This window comes from Corvus cornix, chromosome 1A, assembly GCF_000738735.6.
Source record: "Corvus cornix cornix isolate S_Up_H32 chromosome 1A, ASM73873v5, whole genome shotgun sequence".
NCBI lineage: Eukaryota > Metazoa > Chordata > Aves > Passeriformes > Corvidae > Corvus > Corvus cornix.
The window spans coordinates 41,913,142-41,933,977 of NC_047057.1; the positions used below are offsets into that span (position 1 = coordinate 41,913,142).

Below are 20,836 nucleotides of genomic sequence, written 5' to 3' on the forward strand. Positions count from 1 at the left end.
ACCAGTTCTCACCCTAAATCAGAGTGCTGACCTATTCAGAGTACAGCTATTTATCTGATGATTTTTAGGGTAATCTATGAAAAAAGTTCTTCATACATCATACAGTCTGCAGTAAAACCTAGGCATCTGAGGCACAATTCTTTGAGAGAACTAAGGACGTGTAACCTTCCCCTTAGTATTTTCTCCTCTGATAACCTGCAGCTGAAGTGAGTAATTGTGAGAGCAAGAAGGGGGTCACGCTGATGGTAAAGAGGACAGGTCTCTGTGGGGAAGACATTCTCTCCACGCCTGTGCTGGACAGCGGCTGGTGCAGTGTGCTTGCAGAGTCCCAGACCAAATTTCAAACTGTGCTCCTTGGGGGGAAGCCTGATTGCAATACAACTGCCTGCCTGCCTTGCAGGGCTCAGAAAGAAAAGCTAATGATAGACATTGGGAAGAATAATCTGACCTACTAATGCACCTTAGAGGACTCTAAATTATCTGCAATTACAGAGGGGAAAAAAGGACTTGGATACTTCTGTGAACAAGTCAATAACAGTCTCTGCTCAATACATGGCATTGATCAAAAGAACAAATGTTAGGATGCAAATAGAGTGATGTTAAAAACAGTATTGAAAGTGAACACCATCATATAAATCAATGAGAGAGCTTCCTCTGAATCACTGTTCTGTGCTCACCACTTCATCAAAAAGGGATGGTGCAAACAGTTTACAAACAGACAACAAAGATGAAGAGATGCTTGGGTAAACATTGATTATGTGGAGAATTAAATGACTTACAGTTCAGCTTTGAGAGGTACTATTTCAGGTGCCATGAATAATACATTCACTAAATTGAACTTAGGGAGAGCTGGGAATTTTCTAACAGCCCAGTTCCAGTAGAAAATATGAATTTGTCAAAACAGAAGTATTCTGTCAGAATGTACCATTTCAAAAAATATTTCAAAGGAACAACAACCAAGGTTACTCCATGGACTTTTCTCCCTTTAGAAAACTGATTTGTTTCCTCCAAGTTGTCTCTGGGATCCCAACTTTCTGTGGCAGATGTGCATCACAGACCTCCTCAGACACAAAGCAAGTGATAATTTATCTTCAAAAGTCCAGGGCAAAGCCACTGCAGGAACAACCAAGAATGTCAAACTCAACATTTCCTGTGATCTGGGAGCTCTAGATCCAATAACACTGGGCTTGTAGAAAGGCAGAAAATCCTAAATCTCCTCAAGTTGAATTGTTCAGGATTTCACTAGTATGAGTTGATCACACAATAGCCTTCATTTTTAATTTAGCATGCTCCTCTTCATAAAGGAAATGAGACACAGAGGCCTTAGACCATAATCCAAGGGGAACCAAAGTGTGCAAGCACTGGGCCACCATTCTGAACAGTTACTACTGAAAAGCATCTCGGTTGAACAATGACAAAGTCATGGGGCTAGTTTTAGGCAGACTCCCACAGTGACATCTGTATTATTTGTTTGTCCCTTGATCCTTACCCAGTCTCTTAATTGTGCCACTGCCAACTGTGAGCTCCATAGATTCTATCCCTTCTATTACATACAAGGCCACCCCACACCTCTTCTGCCCTGCCTATCCCTCCTGAAGAGCCTTTAACCATCCAACAGGGCGCTTCAGTCACAGGACTTATCCCACCAGGTTTCAATTATGCCAATGATATCAAATCTCTGGGACTGGGCCAAAGCTTTGAGCTCATCCTGGTTTTTTTCTTCATGCCACCTGCATTATTGTATAAACATATCAGGTGTGCTACATTGTAGCCAACACCTCCTGAAGCAGATTGAGGTATCCCACTACAAGATGTTTCCTCAAGTTCTGACACACCATCTCATTGCTCATACCTGGAAAGAATGGCTTTCTCTTTCTCCCTTCCAAGATAGTTTAAATCTATCTCTATCAACAAATTTCAGTGGCTCCTGCATACACTTTAAAAAAATACATGCATACATATATATATATATATACACACACCGTCAGGAAGCAATATTTTCAGGATATTAGCTCTTTGCTACCACCTGCCGGAAGTTTATATAGGAAAGAGAGGGTTTTGTCAAGACCAGTTCTGTTGAGAGACACATCTCAAATTCTTCAGAGAAGAATGATATCATCTGGTAAGCAAAAACCTATTTCCACTATGTAATCTAATAAAAGTGGTTGATGGTCTATTAAAATAAATCTTAGGTACTGCTATTCCTTGGCTTTTAAATAGAGATAGTATGTACCATCCTAGGGACTTTAAAATAATGGCTTTAAAACAGCTTTTTCCAGCAAACCAAATGTTGGATCACTCATGATAGAATAAGGGAGGAGAGTCTGCTGTGAAGCCCAGAGGTGTGTCACTTTAAAATAGTGCAGTGCACTCTAGGGCAAATAAAACAATAGTAAATCAAAAGAGTTCATCTATTGTGGCTATTTATTCTACAGCAACTTCAGTTCAAGCCATGCTGGTAGTTTTTCTAGTGCCTTAAATCAAACAGCAGGTATCTGTGGCCTGAAGTTAAGAAATGCTAAACATCTGCCAGGTTCCAGACTTGAAACATATTTTACTGTTAGTGTACCAGGAACCTCAGTGCCACTGTCGTGTGGCATTTTCACGATGAAATATATCATTGTCATTTCACAAAATGTTAAACAATTCCCTCTCCCAAGGATCCAGTTTTAAGTAATTTACAAAATGTTTTGAGTATAATATTTTTCAATTCCTTATATTGCACACAAAAATACAGCTCCACACAATTCAGTTTTATTTTTTAACAGACCCAAGACTTCTCTTGACAGCTGGCAGTATCAGAGTGCAGTTCAGCAGTCCATTCATCCAAACTGTACTGGCACTATTCTTGCTGACATGTGTTTTGGCCTATGAGAAAGACCTACAAATGTAAACATAATGGAATAAAAATAATAATCCCTCAAAACAAGTATTTAGTTTCTGAATGTTAATGGTCTGGTACTTATGAGCACAAACTATTTAAGACTTCCCTCTTCCTTCATCATCAGGTGCTCCCAATGCCAAACAGAACAAAGGTTTTGATTGGCACCGGACAACTGAAAGAGCTGGTGCAAACAATGCTTTATATAACTTTCAACTGATTGTTGCATTTCCATAATTTATTTTTCCTCCTACAATTCTCTACTATATTTGTCCAGTTTGCAAATTTTGCTTCCAAAGTTAGTCTTGAAGCATTTCACATCCTCATCCATCTCCAAGAGCAATATCAATTTGGCAGGCTGCAACGCATATTGCAGTGAAAAGCTTGGAAGCCACTCTGTTGTGATCAATCAAAATACACTTGAATTTAAGAATATCAGTAATTGTGTGGAAGTCATAAGGATTACTGTGGGTCATGTTAGGTAATGTTGTGCTTGGTGCAGAGTGAGGCACTATAATCTTCAAAAGCTGCCCTGAAGATCATCCTGGGGCGCAGAATGAGTTGTGAAGAAGTAAGAAGCACATTCTATCCTTAGATCAGAAATTCATTAATAAAACTTGGACTCAATGATCTTGGTGGTCTTTTACAACCTTCATGATTCTACTATCATGGATGAACAGCAACAACAAGGATACCAATCTTTGAAGACATTACTTTTACCCAAGGCAAGAAAAATGTGCCAGAAAACCCCCAAATGTGTCTTTTTGTGTATGTTCTTAAACCAACTAAGGAGTCTTGGATGTTCACCTTACCTTCTCAGATGGCCCTGTCAATTTAATATTTAGTCTTACCAATAGCCTTTTCCTTAGGAAAAAAAAAAAAGAAAGAGGGAGCAGGATTTTAAGCATAGTAGTTCTACTCTCAGGTACATTACATACCACAATAGCATGTTTCTATCATTATTTCCACCTGTAAAAAACCCCAGAATATTAAAAGCAAAGACATTTAAAAATATCTAAAATGTTTCTGGACTGGAAAGATTAAAGGAGACTCTCAGTCTGGGAACATCTCTTTTCAAAGACTTCTCAGTTCCCCTGATAAGAAGTTGTGGTGAGAAGTGTCCAGAACAGGAGATAATAGAAAATGCCTTCTGGAAAGCGTGTAGAATGAGAGAGAAGTAGGGTTATATCACCACACTGTTTTATGAGAAAAAAAATTGCTATTTAGAAATTTTGAGTATAGGTCATTGTACTTCTCCCCCGAGCTGGCCATAACAAGACTCTTGTGGCCTTTCGCCTGAACGCAAAGCCTTTGCGGAACACCGTGGAGAGGCTTTCGCTCCGGAGAGCGGGAATGAAGCGCGCGCGAGGGAAGGGTCCTGCTGGGCGTTGTTCAAACCCATTCCTGGGACTGCACCGCCCCCTGGTGGCAACAGGCAGTTAAATAATTGACAGACTCGGTTTCGGGGTTTTAAATAAATTTATATATTTACAAAATGTATTGCTGTACAAGGAAGCTTTTATCAGAAAAAATATCTTTATTAGGGGAAAATTGTCAAAATCTTTCTTTTTTTAAACAATGTCTACAATTCCCAGGGACATTCTGCTGCATTTTTATTTTACAACAACCAATGTTTTTCTTGTTCAGATGCTAACTTGAGATGGAATTTCCTACCTTAATTAATAAACAGCTTATTTAAAATATCAGTTCTGCTGAGATGCTGGGAGTTAATGGTTTTAATTTAGCCATATAGGTTTGTTAAAGAATGCAGGATCTCAGACTGGAAGCTTTGCAAACTTTTGTCAAAATACAGGTGGTAGCACTGTTATTGTTTACTAAGGAATATGATTCACCTAGATGAGATGTCTGATGTGCTTTTAGAAGTACCATCTGGAAAAACATTAGCATATTTTAACATGTATAGGGTGAAAGCAACATATCACTTATTTCCCCTGGGCCTTCCAAATCAGCAGCAGATTATGGCCATGCATACTTAATTCCAGGGCAAGTTCAACTCTGCTTCAGTGGCCTTCTGCCTCTTATCTTTAGCTCATTATCTCAGGGCTTATTTTCAACTACTGTAAGTGTAAATCAGTGGGGGGGTCTGTCATGCACTGGTTATGTGAAAGTACAGAAATGCAATCAATCTTTAGGCCCTTACTGCATGAAGGCTGCGTATTCTCAGTTTCCTTGGGTCCCTCTCTGGGGCTTTAATGAGAGACACAACTAGGCAAGATAAAAAAGTGTAACAGGGAAATTGTCTGTGATCTGGAAAACAAACAGGTATTTTTATTCTTTTAAGAATCTTAGTGTCTGAAGCTGTGAAACAGAAATCTTAATTAAGGATTTGATCACATAAAGCACTTGATCCCTTTATGTTCCTCTGATTTCTGTCAAGAGCAGTTAACACCTTACAGGAACTGTAAATATCTTGTTGAGTCATATATTAATGTGCAATGTTGAGGTATGTTTTTGGTATCTGTGAATTCCTGGGTAGAGTAAGTGATGACTAAAAGAACAGTATTTGTAATTTCTCTACAAGAAGCTCCAGGGAAAAGAGATAATGTATTGAAGCTGTGATTCCACAACATTTGAGGATCAGCCCAGTATTACTCTCATGGCCACGTCCTTTTCCCTCTGCTTTCCTTGTCTTTCCCTTGAGCTGAGCCTGACACTTAGCCCAATGATCTGCTGGGATATTCTCATCTTAAGATGCTAGAAAATAATTTTCTTTTGGCTTTGGTTTGTTGGGTTGCTTCTTCAGGGTGGGGAGGTGGGTTAAATTGTATCAGGAGGTGCCTTGTTCTTCATGATCCCTGTCAAAAAGTGCTCAGATTCTATAAAGGACCTCTTAAGACTGATTTTTTGACACCACAGTAAAAGGAAGAGGAAGATAGTATGATAATCATACGACCCTTCAGATGCTGGGAGCCCCAAGCTGAATGGGCCTTTGACCACAGCCCAGCACACCCTGCAGATTCCATCCACGGGAACGCTACCCCATTTTGGTCACTGGAACTCTTGCAAGATTTTCCCAAAGAAGCCAACTATATTCCTCATTTCTACTGTCAAACAGAAAGGATGTCCACCTGAGAACTTGCTGCACTGTAAATAAAGGTGAGGCCAGGCAGGGAGTGTAATCACCCGTACCAAGCAGGGGCTGCCACTATTCCAAGGAGCTGGCTGATTTTCTCCTGTGGTAAGGGATCTGTGTGGCACAAACCAGCAGGCAGCACATACAGCACAGAACAGCCTGCACTTACACATAACAGAATGCTAGAATCAGACCAGAGTAACAGCATTTGCCCATGCCCATTTATGGTCTTATTAAATTTAATACTCTAAATTGTGGAGACATTGGACAAATAGCATATGTAAAATTTATATTTCTTTTATGGGAAAAAAAAGTGAATTAAAAGCCTTTATCAAGATATTTAAAAATAACTTGATACAACAGCCTTCTGAACTGAGATTTTAAATTGCTTCAGGCAGGCAACACGTGAAATGTTGCTGCAAGGCATCATGTGCTAGAATTTGAAACACCAATGTCTAATTAGAGCTGGGGGAATATTTCCAACACAGCTAGTCTTTGATTTTAAAATGATGCTTCTAGTTTTGTACATTTTCACTTAGCTAAACCAGATCCTCTAGGTTTCTCTATTCTTATCTTGGTTAAGAAAAGTGATACATAACTGCAAATGTCTATAATCAGTACATCATTTTCTAACTTGAATGATTAAAAATTAAATTTCAAAAGAAAATAAAAATTACAGCACTATTGAAATCATGTCAACAAAGTAGGGCAGAGAAATGTATGACTATGTTTCTCATAGAATAATAGAATAATTTCAGGTAGAAGTATCCTGGAATGTATCTGATCCAGCCTCATGTTATAAGCAGTCACAGAAAAAAAGGCTCCAAGGTGGAAAAATGCTCACAGTTACAGGTGTCACCAAGATAATTATTGGATCCTAGTGTTACAGAAATAAGTTCGAAGGGCTCTCTTCAAAAGCTGATTATGTTGTAAGAATGACCAAAGGTCAGGTAAATGCAAAACAACTGAAAAAACATCTGAGACAAAGATATGAAGTCATGTATATGTAACACTTCAGTATGAGGCTTTTTTCCCCAGAACATAATATTGAAGTATCCTTCTTATCAGTCTTCCTCTCAGTCATTATACAACTCTTCATATTTTAGTTTAAAATGCATGTAAATACATATCTCAGCTAATTGTGAGAATTTCCTTGTGAAGTTCATTTAGTTCATAACACAGTTCTGCTGCTCTGCTAAAATTGCAAAATCTCAAGATCAAATTCAGACTGAGTCCCCAAACATCTGGCAAAACAGCTAAACCATCTAGGAATCTGGCTTTTGTACAGAAAACTACATTCTAGAATGCATTACACTATTGCTGTTTACATTAAAAGTCCTCTGAAACTGCTAAGTATAACTAATAGTATTTATTCGTATTAGGAATTATGCCTTAAACATTTGTCAAATAAAATAGGGGAAGACTCTACTTAGGGATCTTTTTCTCTATGTACTATTACTATCAGTCTTCTGGTGTAGAGCCGTAGTCTGTAAAAATAACTTCAACTGCCAAATTTTTATAGTAGATTAAATTTAGTGAATATTGATCTTTATATTTGACCATGCAGAGCATACTTTTAAGAAGTTTTAACCAGTTTTGAAACACTGTAGTGTATGTCCTTCCCGCACCTTCTTTTTGGAATGTGCAGTTTCTTTGTCTTTGGATATTCCAGTTGATAATTTTCTTATTTCCCTTTAGATGTTTCTTTTTCTCCTTTTCTATTCACTTCCGTGTCTTCTTTACTCTGCTGTCAAAATAGATACAAAATTCTGTGCATAATTTCTTAGAGTAAAACTACATGAACTTTCAGAAACATTTTAAGAAGTAAAATTTCAACATGAAACATGAGATAGAGGTTCTAATCTCAGCTTTCAAGACAGCTGTAAAATGCATGAATGGTCTTTAGAGTATCTTGCAAACGTTTTGTAGCCTGAGTCCTTTCATGAATTCAGACCTTGGCTAGTTATTGTCCAGTCTTTTCTGAAGCTTCATGAACAATACAGCAGAGAAACAAATAGATCAAACTCATATGATCTCTACTGTGTTTGTCTGGTGCTAGAAACCAAAACCTGCCTTTTGTAGCACCTTACTTTAAAGGCAGGTACACATATTGCTTTCATATAAGTATTATTGTAAAAAAATTAGAAGTCACAGGTTAGTTATGCAGGCAAAGGTACATGTCTGCAAACAAATAAAACTAATAACTGCTCTTTCAGCTACTCAGCATTAATCAGAATCTTGCAGGTTTTGACTGAGAAAGTCTGCCTACATTTTCTAGGTGGGCAGAGACATGCCAATTTTCCTAAAAAGGCTGAATTGTAACCATTTCTATCAGTTACCTGAGTGGTTGTTTTAAATTTAGAGAACGATTTTGCTCGTGGATTTCTTTTCCTCCAAGTTGGTGAATTAGAAGATCCTGAAGTATATTGGCCTGTAGGAAAAACATACACATTGTTTCTTAATTTCAGCCACAATTTCAGGAAACACTCCCTTAGTCTGATATGTGAATTAAATATTACACTGGCTGAAGTTTCAATGAATGCATCAGATGAGTTAGACATCACCTCTGAAACACAAGCTAGTATTACAGGCAGACTCCCTCTAGAACTTTAGAGAAAATTTGTAATACTGCAGCATTTCTGTGAGGGTCGTGGGGACTTCCGAACGAGGAGATTCTGCTATGGACATCCTTGTTTTTAACAAAGGGAATGCTCCTGGGCTGAAGACCTTTCCAAAGGCATCAATAGCTTCTGTTTTATCCCTGCTTGTGAAAGCCCTGTATACAAGGCTATATCGTGTTTTTGTCCTAGACAGTTGATTGTGCCTCAGAATATGCTGATTCATCACAAACCATTTTCTAAAAAGTTTGATTTAAAATTAATATTATTAATATTCTTCTTTTAATTCCATCTTAATGCAATTAATTCAGATAATTAATTTCATAATAATCCTAAAATTTTCAGCTTATACACAATGTGTAAATATTACCATAGTTTTCTGTTGGTATCCAAAATCTCCTATTGGTGTCAGGCTGATTCTTTTGTTTGGAGCCTTTCTGACCATAAGACTCAGGTACTGCTGGAAAGAAAGGCAGCAAAAATGTTAATGATTGTTCTTACAACAAAAATGCTGATTCCCTTTTTTTCAAAAATGACCTACCCTTTTTTAACCTGGAAATTTAATAAAATGTATTCTTCCATAAAGAATATTCTCTCTATAACCTCTATACCAGCTTGTTCACATTTAATGAAAGCAAAAGTTCAAAGGAAAAAGAAAAAAGACACAACTTTTTGTCCTCATGACAAAGCACTGACATCATTGGAATTTGTTTCACTTACTTTTATTCGCTTTAAAGTAGGCATTACTATGCCTGGAATAGGTCCCTGTTATTAGAAACTAAGACAGGGAGGCGCCTCAAAATGCAGGATCAACCCATCTTAAGAGAGATGACTGAAACTGGCAAGATAAAAATCACTTTCTTAACACTTCTGATTATTTAAATTATTTACCACTAAATCTGTTGACAAAGTGACAAATGAAAAAAAAACAATTATGCAGAGAAACCATGGATACAAAAGTGAAAATTCAAATAAACTCCAGATGAGGTACTAGATTGGGTGAGGCTATATATATTAGCAAGATAAAAATAAAGCAAAAGATGCAATAAATCTGAAGCAGATTGTCAGAAAGATGCAAGACTCAGAATCCCACCTGTAGGTTTCTTGTCAAATTAATGACATAGCATGTACCATCAAGAAGACAGTAGAGTAAGATGAAGGAAAGTGTCATCCTTTATGAACAGCAGAAAGAATAGATTCAGTCCTCTGTCCAACATAATTAATTTGAAAAAAATAATACTAATGTTAAACACAAAGGTTTACACTGCATTTAAATTGATAACAGAAGTGTGAATAAGACCCAAACCCTTGTTTATTCAAGACAAAAAACAATTCTAAATAACAAAAATAAATACAAATCCATAACAATGAAAACTCCAGTGAAATCCCAATTATGGAAATATATCCTGCAAAAAGGTTATGAATTTTCCTAGTTCATAACCTACTAGGAAAAATGAGGTTGAACAAGATACATTTCTTGAGACACAACTGAAATTCTACTGCAAAAAATATTTCTACTATAAGTAGTTAGAATGAAATAAGAGCTTAAAGGTGGAGTTTTCAAGGTTTATTAAATATTTGAAAATAATAAGTCACATAAGATATGCTGTAAAAAGTGGGGATCATTATATTTGTGCACATCAGCACTTCATTGCAACCATGAATTCCTGCGGTAAAGACGGCTCAACTATTGTTCATGAATATTCTGTCTGAAAAATTGTAAAGCTTTATAAAATTTTATGTTTCTGTCTATGGATACAGCTGAAATCTAATTGTGAAAACTATGCTTGATCAAATTTACCCATGCCTGTATTTAGGCATAAATAACTTATTATTCACCTGCAGGGAGCCAGTTGAATCCAGCACAATATAGACAGGCATTTTAAGAATTCTGTGTAAGTAGGAACCCACCAGTAGGTCCATTGAATTTCGGTTTTTGAGTGACAGTCCGGTAGACTACATATGCTGATCGTCGAGGTTCTGGAGAATTTAAATGAGCGTATCTTCCAGTTTCTCTCCCATACGGACTGGTAGAAGCAGTCTCATCATACTTATTTACCTTTTGTTGGTAACTTGGTTTTACTTTGGGGTCCAAAGTGTACATTCCTAAAAGTGAAAATACAACCAAAAAGGTTGTGCTATTATTCAAAATTTCACATAGTGCAGGCAACTGGATGCTGGACAACAAGGTTTTAAAAATGTTCTTTGTAAATAGTCCAATCCACGTATGGGCTGTCCGTATTTGACACTAAGAACAGAAATTTACTAGATAGTGCTAAATCATCTCACAGTTTAGTAAATAGAAATGAATAAGATTTTTTGAAAATACCTTTGCCAGTTAGTGCATTAGCTGAATTTCTTCGTTCCTCAGAAATCCTTTTATTTTTCTTAACTTCCTTACAGTGGTGGCTCTTTACCAGTTCAATGTGGTTTGTTTCTGAGGGTTTAAAATAATACATATTCACTTTTTTTGAAAGCACAAAAAATGTTCATATCCAAAAATGTTGTGGTGTTTTGAAAACATAATCTCCTACTTTATATATAGGCCCCTTTGGGTGCAACATGGTTTCACATGTTAATTATTCCAAAAGCGTCATTCCTCAGCAGGAAAGCAAAAATGTCTGTATTTCCTCCAGCAGAAGATATCTTGAAAGCCAACTAAAAAGTTAACTCTAAATGCAAAAATCAGATCATCCTTTCTCTACACTGCACAGGGGTCGACCTCTGGAACACCCATGGTTGAGCCTATGGAGACCAATCTATGCACTCCAAAGGATGCCTGGCTGAACTGTGAATGACTTCTGCCTGTAGCATCTGGATACATCCTGGACATGGGCAGTGCATGAGCATAACAAAATACTACAAATGATGAAGATAAATTTGCAACAGCACTGGTTGCACAGGTAAACCCCCTTCAAACTACAAACAGAACTTCACAGGGAAAGTTGCATTGTAAAGTAACCACGGTGCTCTTCTACTGGCCCCTGCTATCTTCAGGAAGATGTGGCTTCATTCTTCCTTTTCTCCTGCTAACGTAAATAAGCATTTTTGGCTCCTCTCATTTCCAGACAAAGTGTGGCAGAAATTCTCTACTTCTGCTTCAGTTTATGGGGTAAAGACAAAAAAATGTCCTTTCTTTCCTTTTTACTCTAAAACTGCAAAGAAATAACTGGCAATCTACTTAAAATAACATTTTCTACATTGACAAATATATTCTAGAATTCTCTTGTGAAAAGGATGAAACTTATCATCAAGGTACTTCAGTGTAGGTATTTTAATTTGCTGTATGTGACTAGTTTTTAATAAACACACTTTATCCCAAGTGTTATGTTCTTTCCTTAACTGTTTTTTTTTACTGGTTTTATTAAGTCCTATGTTCTGTGAGATACCACCTACAATCAAATCTGTTTTACTTGGCGGAAGCGGAAAGTGCACAGCACTCAACATGATCTGACATGTAGGCATCAAAGACTTTAGTAACTCAGGGAGTTACTAAAGCCCACATTGAATCTATCAGAGGACGTAAACTGGCAGAAAGAAGCAGAATTAAATCACAACATATAACAACTGCTGTCATCTTGCAGTGAAAGAAATCACGCTGTGAATGGAAATTTCACTTCAGATTGGTTTTAAACAAAATACATAATGTTCACCACACTTGCAGAGGAACAAAAGTAATCTAATCTAAAAATCTGGAAACAAATAATAATGAAGTACCTTTCACATTGGCATACTTTGATGTAATTCGTTCTTTTTCCCAAGGTTGCGCCTCAAATCTGTTCCTATCAACAAATATGTTCCTCTGCATCACAGAACCACCACTTCCTGTAGGAAAGGAGTCTCACAAAGTTATCTATACTCAAGAGCACCCTGAGAAAGGTGAGCAATGCAAACAGCCTGCTTTTTATATGACATCTTTTTAGCTGAAGTGGGTGAAAAAATACAATGAAGACAATGAAACCAAATAGCTGACTCAACAAGGCCCACAAAAATTAGAGAAAATAGTCTGTTAAAAAGAGTTGTTAAATAGTCTGTTAAAAGCTTTGAATACATATTATTGTGAACAGAGACTTAATTATTGAATTGTGGTAACTGTTTATACAGACATAAAGAATATCTAAAAAGAAAGATACTTTTGTACATAAAGGTCACAGGAAAAGATGTAGAATGTAAGATACATTTCCACTGTGCAATACAGTTCTGGAGCTAGAAGACCCACACCAGTTTGCTCCAAGCTAGAGCAAGCAGCCCTTGCATGGTACTGCACTATTTTGCATTGACAAACTAAGGGGGAAAAGAGAATACTACAATTAATACTATTTTTATCATTCATAAATATTTATGAAGAAAAAAGGATTGAATACAACTAAGTATTAAGTAAATTCAAGGAGAATGGAGCATTCTTCAACTTTAATGACATGATTCAATACTGAACTCAATTGGTCAAAACACTGTGCCTTCACTAAGGTCAAGCAAGTTTATGCAGAGGGATCAGATCCTGTTACACAAGCTGCAGGATTGCAGTGTTGTTATATTTCTATAGGATAACTGAAAAATACAAAGCTTATTCATCTTAACTATGGATAGTCTCACAAAAGTAACAGGTTTTGAAAGCATTTTAACTTGAGTCACAGAATCACAGTCACAGAATATTCTGAGTTGGAAGGGACTCACAAGGATCATCAAGTCCAGCTCTAAAATGAATGGTCCATACAGGGATCAAACCCACAACCTCGGCATTGCTAGCACCAGGCTCTAACCAACTTGTCTGCATCTCTACACTTGCTTTTTCATAACTCCACAAATCCCTTTCTTTCCCAAAATCAACTGTAATCTGCATAAAGGATATTTTCAGTACAATCCTAAAATAAGCATAATATATAATCATAAACAATGAGTTTGATTGTTGTAATTAATAGTTCAGCATGAGAAAGAGTGTCTAAAACATAACATATAATAACTCAAAAGCAAAATAGTAAAGTTTAATGCATGCATATTCAGTTATTTTATTTACCACATGACGTTCAGCAATGAGAAGCTGATGCTACAGTATATTACCTCCATTGTCAAAGGATTTATGATCTGTTCTGGGAGTACTCTCTATCGTTAGTCTCCTTTCTGTACTCTCTTTTTCTTTTCTTGTATTAGTAAATCTTGTAGGAATTGTGTTACCGTCACCTGGAAAGGCAAAAGAAAGAATGTTTAGCTGTGTGTAAGCACAGGTAATGGCCCTGACATTCTCTTCCTCCCACCCCTATGAGCCATTAATTAGTTTAGTGCAATTTCTCTTAACCTCTCATTTCATAACCTTCTTTCTATCTTATTAGTTATTTGGATCCTGTCTAGAGTAACTGATGTCTAACTTTCATATTCTATAAGAAAATATCATAATTCACAGACTAAAGAAGATGATAGCTTCAAAGTAAAGACCCAGCTATAAATTACCTGCTTATTCACGAGCTTCTCACTATCCATGAATTATATTTATGAATCCTATCTGAATTTATGGCATTTTCAGGATGCATATCATCATAGTACCTGAAGCCTCAGAGAACTCAATTGAAAAACTGTTTTGGGGAAACATATCTATCCTTTTCTCTTAATGTATCTAATGATAAATAAAGACACTTCTTAAAAGGTATGTTCATACATTTGTCATTGACTCCCTCATCTATAGATTAATATATCTATGTATATGTTAGAAATAGTTTATCAAAACTATTTTAACAAACATTTCAAATTTAGAAATTAGAAGAGAATAATGAATTAAGAATCATAAGAACTGGGGTAAATATTTATAAATTTGTATTCCTTTGACCCTAATTATGTTGGATAGTCCAGAATCCAAAACAAAATTGAACTCTTTTTGAGGAGGTATTTACTTAATCTAAATTTAGTTATAGAAAAGTCTGATGTATCACTGCATTTTGACATCAAGACACCCAAGACAGCCAGCAGAGATCACGGAGCACCTCTGGAAAAGTGGCTCATCTCACCCTTTGGCATTGTCTGATGATTCAATAAATAGGGGATCATTGGAGTTCCTGTCTCTTTCCACATACCTTTAAGAGCCTAGATGAGAAATTTAAACTACATTCCTAACCTTAGGATGGTTAAAATTAGACTACATAAATCTTTATCATGAAATTATATGAAATACCTATGTTGTGTATGTCAGGAAAGTACACACTGTTAATAGCCCATTTCCAGCTTTTCTGTCCACATTTGATGCAGGTTGTCACCAAAAGTGTGACTAAATATATGGCAAAAAAGAATGCAGTGTTTTTGTAATATGCTGATAAATTCAAATATGTTTTCTTGTAATACTTTATTTTCACTACATTTAAAAAGTGAAGAGGAAGTGCAAACTATGTAATAGGTTCTCCCTGTTACAGCAATTTTAGAAGTGGTAAATACAGTCCAAAGAGATCAAAATACTTGCCTTTCTGCAAGTTTTGTTCAGTAGCTTCCAAGGGTAATAATTCCTCTTGCCATGGTGAAGACATGGTTTTTGTTGATTGGTGTTTGTAAGGGTTCTGAATCCCATAATACTCTCCTACACATGCCCCAGGAGGGAAAAAAAAAACCAACCCTAGAGTTTACTGTATTGGAAGCACTGCTTTGAAGGAAAGAGTGACTAATTTCATATTTACCAGATTTATAGCATATATCCCTTATTGCTCTTTCCTCTTCAATATCTGTAACAGTCTTAGGCATCCAGTTAGAAACATCTGTAGGAAATATTTGTAAAAGATTACAAGATAACTATACAAAGACCTTCAATAACTCTTAATGATCAAATATGATAATGACTTTCATTTCTGTTATTTTTGTTTCTGACTGCAACCTGGGCTTCTGGACTGAAAAATGATTACTTAATATTAGGTATTTTAAAGTGCAATGGAATTGCAGTTAAAACACATTTTAAGAAGCAAATGTTGGTTGATTCAAAAGGATTCAAAAACACCTCCAATATTCATTTTCAAAATAATCCATCATTCATACCCACGAGGAGATCAGATTCAACATGTCACCAGGGAGTGCTTGTCACAAAACCTCTGCCCAAAGTTACTATCTTCTGGCAGAGCTGGTGAAGTGAGTGCTCTGGATCTCTCTTGGTTAAGGCCATGGAGATTAGCAAAGCCCTACTTTCTTTATTGTTTAAGTGGCATACTCAGACTGAAACCAAGTTAGGAAGCACTAACAGGCTGCTCTACCAGCCAGCCTGGTGGGCAGGGGGAAAGTGAAAAGTGGCTTGGGGCAGCACAGTAATTGGTTGAGTGCATGCCTAAAAGTAGATCATTCTCTCCCTTTTCACTCTCCAGGAATGTGTAATTTTTTTCCATCCCTATGAATCTCTTATCTCTAAGTGAGATACAATCAATGGTTTAACTGTATTAACATATATGTGTGTATATATATATATATATATATCTATATAAAAATATAAAAACATTCAATTCAACTGATGGAGAGTTTTGCATCATTCTCTTTACTAGATTTAAGAATAACTTTCTCTAAAAAATGACTGCCTACAGAGTTTGGTAAATCAGCTGAAAAAATTACTTAAGTTAAAGTCACACAACTATCTTTTGTAAAAAAGTTGTGACTTCACCTTCACTGACAAGTGCATACAGTCCTTGTTCAAAAATGTGTTTCCCCAGAAGAAAAGTACCTCCTAAACTTGTAATTTCATCCCACAGTTTTGAAGAGTTCTTGATGGCCATCTGAATTAGATTACAGGAGTTAGAAAATAACTGCCTTGCTCACATCTGGTGACTACCAGTTCCAAGATTTTAAAGATTAACTGAAAACTATTTCAAAAAACTTGTCAACAACTCTTTTCTAAAAATGCAATGGTTATTATAACAGATCAGTTGTGAAGTACATTGCAAGAGCTGGCAAACCCATTCAACTTGCTTATAAAATAAAAAAGTGTTTACAGTTGTCTTCCTCTTCATCATCCTCTTCATCGTCCTCTTCATCACTGAGGTTTATAATCAGTGGAGGGTGAATTGGCACTAAAACATTCTCTTGATTTCTGAGTGAGTCTTGACGATGGGCTGGATGCAGAATGCCTCCTTGGACATCCTGTTTCAATGGGACATCTGCAGACAGCATTAGATTTACTTTGTTAGGAGGAAACTAAAGTATCACATCCAGGTTTACACCAGCAGGCATACTTCTGAAACCATTATCAGGATTAGGCATTATCTTGTGCAGAGGTTGGCGAGAGAGCACCTCCCAACTCCAGAAAGTATGAGAAACACAGGTACCAGCTCCTCTGAATGGACACAGGCACTGCTGAATACAGAATTTGAAAAGAGAACATTTTCATCACTGCCCTATTTTAAAAAGCTGCAAACATGCTGTATCACTTGCTACTGCATCCATTTTGAAGAATTTAGCAATGCTAAGCACAGGATTGCTCATTTTAAATTTGAAGACTTTTTGTATATCAAACTAAATCTCAACTGCCTTAACTAGGTACAAAATGTAGATTTGTGAAAGAATATGAAGTTCATGAAAATATCATACACTTAATCAGAAAACAAATCAGAAAATATATTATTTTCCTAAGGAATCTATCTCCACACATAATATTTTCAGCAAAATGACTTTAATACTGAGATAACATATTCCAAGAGCCAGGAAATGCAACGGACTGAAAAGAGAAATGATGAAAAATAGTGAGTCTATCTGTATTATTCAAGCTGACTGATTTGCAACCATAGTATTCTGTGAATTAATAACCAATACTAAAAATACTGAAGTTTGATATATTTTCCAGTCTAAAAGAAAGTGTGGGCATTTTTCTATTATTCCAGTTGTTTTTATTCTTGTACAACTCTTGCTTGCCTATGAGCAGCATGTATATCATGTTAAACCCTTTCTCATAACATGATTGCAGATCAGATTTCTTGCATCTCATGTAAGAGATGTGTAAGATATAGCACTCTAACGTGATAGAGCCTTTTTCACTGTTCAGAACAGGCTACTTTTAGCTCCAGGTAGAATAAGCCAAATCAAACTTAAATTAGTTTAACAAGATTTTTAAGTATTAGAAAAAATTGCAGGTTTAGTATTTGCAATGCTATTGTGGAGCACAGAGACTTTGAATTTGTCCATATCACAGGAAAAAGTGAAAGGGTTTGGTCTGTTTTCTAGTTGTGATTGCCAGACATTGCTCTTACACAGGATACCCTTGCCCACAGTGTCTCTTGGGTACAGCCTCTGACTTGCACCACAGCCAAAAGCATGCCTGTGCTGTCTGTGTATGTGGGAGCTATGCCAAAGGCAGTATGGAGCACTCAAGGTCCTGTCTTGATCCTGTGTGCTTAGTTAGGCTCCACATGCCCAGGTATGACAGGCTACGTTTTTCTGGGGCAACTTCAGGAGCACCAGGTTTCATGATGACTTGCTCTCTTCACTCCTGCTTCTGACCTCTGTCTTGGTTCTTTGCCCTGGACCCTTATCCTGTTCTGGGTTCCAACCGTCTACCAGGATGCCTGGCAGTCAAGAGCTCCTCTTAGAAATGGACGAGAAAAAAGATCCAACTTGTAGTGGTGGGGTTTTCCAAAATAAGAGTGCTGCCTTACACACTATTACTGTACTTCAGTAAAATGCAACCAATGTTCAAGCCCGAAATTTTTATTCAAAACAATGAACTAGAAATATATCTGCACAAACAGCACTGTAATCTGATGTTATCTCTCCAAGGGGCATCTCATCCACATATGCTGTGCTCTATCAACAGATACTGGTGTCCCTACCAACCTCCTCCTCCCACCACACATACTACTTTTGATTTCTCTTAAATTATTACCTGCATACTAACCATTTGAACTACTAGAGAGATTAAATCTATTAAAAATTCAAGTTAAGCAAGATTTTTATTCTATGGATCTCAGCAACCTAAATGTGACTTCATCTTTTATATCACTAATAGGTGTGACGTTTCATAATATGACAGCTAAAACAATTTGTGTGGCAATCTTATTCAAATTCCTTTCTTGCCCTTGAACTTACTGGGATAGCACATCATACCTCATTGATTCACCGTGGTGCATTTCCTGACCTTACTATATGTTACATAAGCACTGGAAGGGCATTTTTGTCTATTTCATTACTCTAATGAACAAATTGTTGAGAAAATATTTTTACTCACTGTTACTAGGTGGCAAATAAAGTCCATTTATATTACGGGGTTTTCTGTGAAAGAAGTCACAGCTTATCCTCCTACAGCCTACGGGCTCTGTCTCCCAGAAACAGGAGAACTTGCTGTAGTTTTGCTGCAGGAGAAAACAGTTTTCAAGTGTTGGAAATACAACAATCAAAATGGAATAAATGGATTAGTACATGCTGTGTGAACATAGGATTGAATATATGACAGTTCACACTGCTGTAAACATATGACCAAGACTTTGTGGGACCACATTCTTATAGTTTACAGCATCTCAAATTATCCTGAAGTTTATCATAAGCTCTAGACAGCTCTAAAGTTATCGAGTAAGGTCAATGGTGTTTGGTGATGTAAAATTGTTTCTAGATTAGAATAGGGGTAAGACAGTCTACTTAGTTTACTGCAGACTGTTCATGAGCTGATGGGAAAGGAAAAAAAAAAATCTCCTAAGTCATTTAACCGACGTGGCTGAGCTTCCTTTTCTGTACAATGGGAAAATCAGATCAACCTCCAATAAAATGTGCTGTACAAGTGCAAATCTTGCATTAGTATTGCCTTACTATTAAAGGACGTAGATCTATGAGAAAACACGGGGTAAGAAACACCAGAAAACTGTAAGAAAACCCAGAAAGATTCCCAACAAAAACTGAAAAAAATTGGGACTTGATGTTGAGACAGCTGCTATTACACTGCTCACACCACCTGTCAGCTGTTTTTAAAGATGACAAACAAAAACCTAATGGGAATAATAGACTGTCTACATGGATTTGTTTTTGTTTCTTTACTCATATATGTACTCATACTGCTGCTCTTTCTCTGTTGATCAATGTGCCACCAGCTAAAAAGCCTGCACAATACTGCAGAGATAGTACTTCCACGAGTCAGTTCTCTTAGACATACATAAAATTATTGTTCTGCATCTCTGTCTTATCAGAGTTCGCAGTTTTTAGCATCATCTCTGATGATGCAATTCACTTATCCTTAAAACTTGGGGTATCTTCCTCAAACATATGATAAACTTGTAATTCCAAAGAGGCAAGTGCTCATGAGCTTTACCCTCAGTGTGTAAACTCAGGTTTATATCCTGGATGTGATTCAGTTCCCACCTGAGAACTGTAAATGCCAGGGTGGGGGTTATTTCTGAATAAGTTTTTGAGTAATTTCTTAAATGAAAACAAGGCCAGACTGGAAAATATTGGAATATTTGGAAGCAAATTTCTCTCAGTTCCAGACATTAACAGCTACATCTAGGAGCAGCATCTCCAAAAACTTTTGGATTGTAGTCAGTACTCTTGGGCCACCCCCTGAGACACAAAGCCCATCTCCCAGGCATTAACACCTAACTCCCTAGCCCTTAAAAATGGATGGAATAACCAAGAGCCCTAAAACCATCCCTGGATTTTTACCAGGTGGAATGTAAGTACTTCTTTGAATTAAAGCTATCAGCAGTCAGGCAAATCATAATCTTATCCTGAAAGCAGTTTTCTTCCAAATACCAGACCTTCAGATGAAACAAAACTCAGTGGATAGTGTAGCTAAAACAAAAAATTGTTGAATGAAACATGTGGTACCTTCTCCATGTGGTTGAACTGTTGAACTGAACTGAGAGCAGTTGTTAGCCAGGATGGAATGTTACATTTTAACAGTTGCCAACTGCTCCTCCAGCTTGGGACATCAGCATGATGCTGCTGCATAACCTGCCCAGGCTGAACATCTTCCTTTCTCTCTATTGCATCCAAGTAAAATATAGAATATCAGATTGTTTCAAAGAGTCACCCATTCTGGTGCTTTTTAATGTGAAATGGAACAAACTCATTTAGTGAAGCTTAAGTAAAATCCAACTTCTTGCTGATGGAACTGTGGTCTTAAAAACAAATCTTTGATACCACAATGATACCACAGCCTGCTGGGCAACAACAGTCAGAGGGAGAAGTGAGAATATGTGTGAGAGAAAGAACCCTCGGACACCAAGGTCAGGGAAGAAGGAGGAGGAGAAGGTGTTCCAGACGCCGGGACAGAGACTGTCTCCTGCACCCCATGGTGAAGGCCATGGTGAGGCA

At 36.9% G+C, this 20,836-nt stretch overlaps 1 protein-coding gene across 1 annotated transcript; it reads right to left on the reverse strand.

The window, feature by feature from the left end:
• Positions 1-7,372: 7,372 nt before the first annotated feature.
• C1AH12orf50 (chromosome 1A C12orf50 homolog) lies at positions 7,373-20,356 on the reverse strand. The gene is made up of 12 exons (XM_019279801.3): positions 20,348-20,356; positions 18,762-18,885; positions 16,537-16,701; positions 15,247-15,324; positions 15,036-15,149; positions 13,652-13,771; positions 12,311-12,418; positions 10,923-11,030; positions 10,505-10,699; positions 8,964-9,053; positions 8,315-8,406; positions 7,373-7,722 (listed from the first exon to the last, which is right to left on the reverse strand). The coding sequence occupies exons 1-12, from the start codon at positions 20,354-20,356 to the stop codon at positions 7,660-7,662; spliced, it is 1,266 nt and encodes a 421-aa protein (XP_019135346.3). The 3' UTR covers positions 7,373-7,659.
• Positions 20,357-20,836: the final 480 nt, after the last annotated feature.